The sequence below is a fragment of the Parus major genome, chromosome 5, assembly GCF_001522545.3.
Source record: "Parus major isolate Abel chromosome 5, Parus_major1.1, whole genome shotgun sequence".
In the NCBI taxonomy this organism is placed as follows: domain Eukaryota; kingdom Metazoa; phylum Chordata; class Aves; order Passeriformes; family Paridae; genus Parus; species Parus major.
In genome coordinates this window covers 60,919,707-60,922,092 of record NC_031774.1, presented here as the reverse complement: position 1 = coordinate 60,922,092, position 2,386 = coordinate 60,919,707, and the positions used below count along the sequence as shown (strand labels likewise).

At 54.9% G+C, this 2,386-nt stretch overlaps 1 protein-coding gene across 2 annotated transcripts in view; it reads right to left on the bottom strand.

Annotated features, from left to right (window-relative positions):
- Positions 1–134: 134 nt before the first annotated feature.
- MIS18BP1 (MIS18 binding protein 1) overlaps positions 135–2,386 on the bottom strand; it is a 13,660-nt gene continuing 11,408 nt past the window's right edge. The window contains exons 13-16 of one of the 2 annotated variants that reach the window (XM_015632293.2): positions 2,144–2,292; positions 1,390–1,474; positions 818–860; positions 135–665 (exon numbers count right to left, since the gene is read on the bottom strand). In XM_015632293.2, coding sequence (XP_015487779.1) covers positions 571–665; positions 818–860; positions 1,390–1,474; positions 2,144–2,292 — 372 coding nt within the window. In that variant the 3' untranslated portion in view covers positions 135–570. The remainder of the gene's footprint in view (positions 666–817; positions 861–1,389; positions 1,475–2,143; positions 2,293–2,386) is intronic. The other variant, XM_033515261.1, reaches the window with a different exon arrangement.

Here is a 2,386-nt window from a genome sequence, read left to right as displayed (position 1 = left end):
GGATGGGTGGGATTTGAGGTCCTTTCAACCCAAAGCATTCCACGATTCCAAACCAAGAGGATGAAGCCTTGCAGGCACCATTCCAGACTGGACAGCTCCTGGATTCTGCTGCCCCACAACAACTCTGAGTAATCTGTGAGTAAAAAACGCTTGTCTTTGTTTATTACATTACGGAAATGTAAAAATTCAAGCCCTCTCTAGAGTAAATTAAAAAGCAATTTCAGTTCCTTCCAGACTGCACCTGAATTTATTCCACAGCCATATCCCAGAAGATATTTTAGCTTAAAATGAAACATAGCTTGGCAGTCATCGGTCTCTATGTACATTTCTCCTCCCCAGGAGAAACGGGACATGGAGAGGAGGAGCCTGGAGAAGGAAGTGCCACTTTGTACACAGGGAAAAAAGCCAAGCACTGCTGGCAGGGTGGGCACGGGGTTAAAACACATAAAACCACGGCAGGGCAGCTTTTCCAAACTGAACTCATCATTCCAGCATTCCCTCCAAGAGGGCCAGGGACAGCAGAACCCCCATGCTCTGAACAAGTCCTGAACAACACATCCACCAAATCCATCACATGGAAAAGTAGGAATCCTCCTGCTCCTCACTGGATGAGTCTCGAGTCTCAGCTGTGAAGAGTTTCCCCACCACCGCGGCCGCCGTCACTCCTGCAATAAACCAGGGCTCAGCAGGGGCTGCCCCAGTGGGGAATGGCAGCAGGGAAGGCTCAGAGAGAAAAGGGCTGCTGGGACACAGCTCATGCTGATGGGGAAGGAAGGGAAGGAGCTGGAAATGAGGAGAAGGAGCCAGGAATACTCACTCTTGGTTCTGCAGGAAGCCGGCGTCTCCAGCACAGCTCCGGCCTGACAGAGGGAAGGAAGGAAAAGAGGTGAGGGTCCCCATTTCCCACAATTTCCACAACTGCTATCCCTGAGACACAGGCACAAGCTGCTCCTGGGTCACAGGGTTTTATGGAAAAGCCAAAGGAGCTGCAGAGCCTGGGAGAGTGGAGGAATCGATACCTAAATTCAGGGACTGGGACACAAGGTGACTTGTGGTCACTGCTGGGAGCTGGACTGGATGATCCCTGTGGGATCCCTCAGGATATTCTATGGCTCTTTGGTTATTGTTCCTTTTCCCACTGCTCAGAAGAATTTAACAAGAACCTAAAGATCACGAAATTCCAAAGCAATTCCAAATCCTGACCAAAAGCAGTGGAGTTAATCCTGACAATAAGGATTAACAATCCTCACAAGGAACTTCTCTCCCCAGCAGCAGATACCAACCCCAGGGAGGGTTCCCGTTTTCCATGCCCTGCTCCCAGGGGGCTGTGATCCCAGGCCTGTCCCTGGCTCAGGTGGAAGTGGCAGAGTGCAAGGAAAGCAGCATTACCGACTTCTTCTTGACCTTGTCCCAGGTGCCTCTGCTGCCCCGAGAGTTCTTCTGCATGTGGAACATGTGCCGGTCGTAGTCTTTCCTGGGACACAGGGGAGCAGGGCTCAGCAGGGCTGGAACCATGGAACCCTCTGGGTGCAGCCTCACACCCCACACAGCTCCCACAGGGAATGAGCAGGGGCTCCTGCGTTAGGGCAAATTTGGGAGGAAACTTCCAAAGGGGTCCCTCTAGAATGCAGATTCAAGCAGCCCCTTCCCCACCTGGTTCAGGAAAAGATTTCCTTGGAGAAAAGTGGAAAACCAGGAGGAACTGCTGTTGGATAACTGAACACAGCAGCTGCCCTGGGAGCACAAGGAGGAGCTGGGCTGGGTCATGGGCTGCAAATCCCACACAAAGCCTCATTCCCTTGCCAGGGCCAGCCCATGTCCAGCAGACTGGTTCTGATCCCCGCTGGCTCCAGTCACTCGGGCACAGCTGAAGCCCTGGGAGCTGAGCCCAGCACTGAAGGCTCTGCTGAGGCTGAAGCCCAAGCCAGGGCCATTCCCAGGGCTGGAGCAGGAGCTGCTGGTGCTGCCTCTGCCGCCCACACGGAGCTGAGCAGCTCCAGCAGCACATGGAAAGCTTTCCCCAAGCAAACCAAGGCTGCAGGAGGGGCTGGAAGGGAGCTGCTGTCCCAGCACCTTCCTCAGAGCAAAATGGGATCTTGGGGCACTGCCAAGGCTCAAAGAGGGCTGCTGGAGGAGCTCCTACCTGTTGATGGGGGCCAGCATTCCCGGGCTGATGTGCTCACACTGTGGGGTTTTCACAGGGGAGAAGAGGCCTGAGGCAGGGGTGAGCGGGAACTCGGAAAGGCTGAAAGCCTCGGCGTCCTCGTCGTGGCTCCCTCGCAGCGCTGGCAGCTGCAGAGACACCCCAGAGCATCAGTCACCCGAGCCTGGAGTGCCTCTCCCCCTCCCAGCAGTCCCTGCATTCCTCCCTGCCCTGGATCCAACT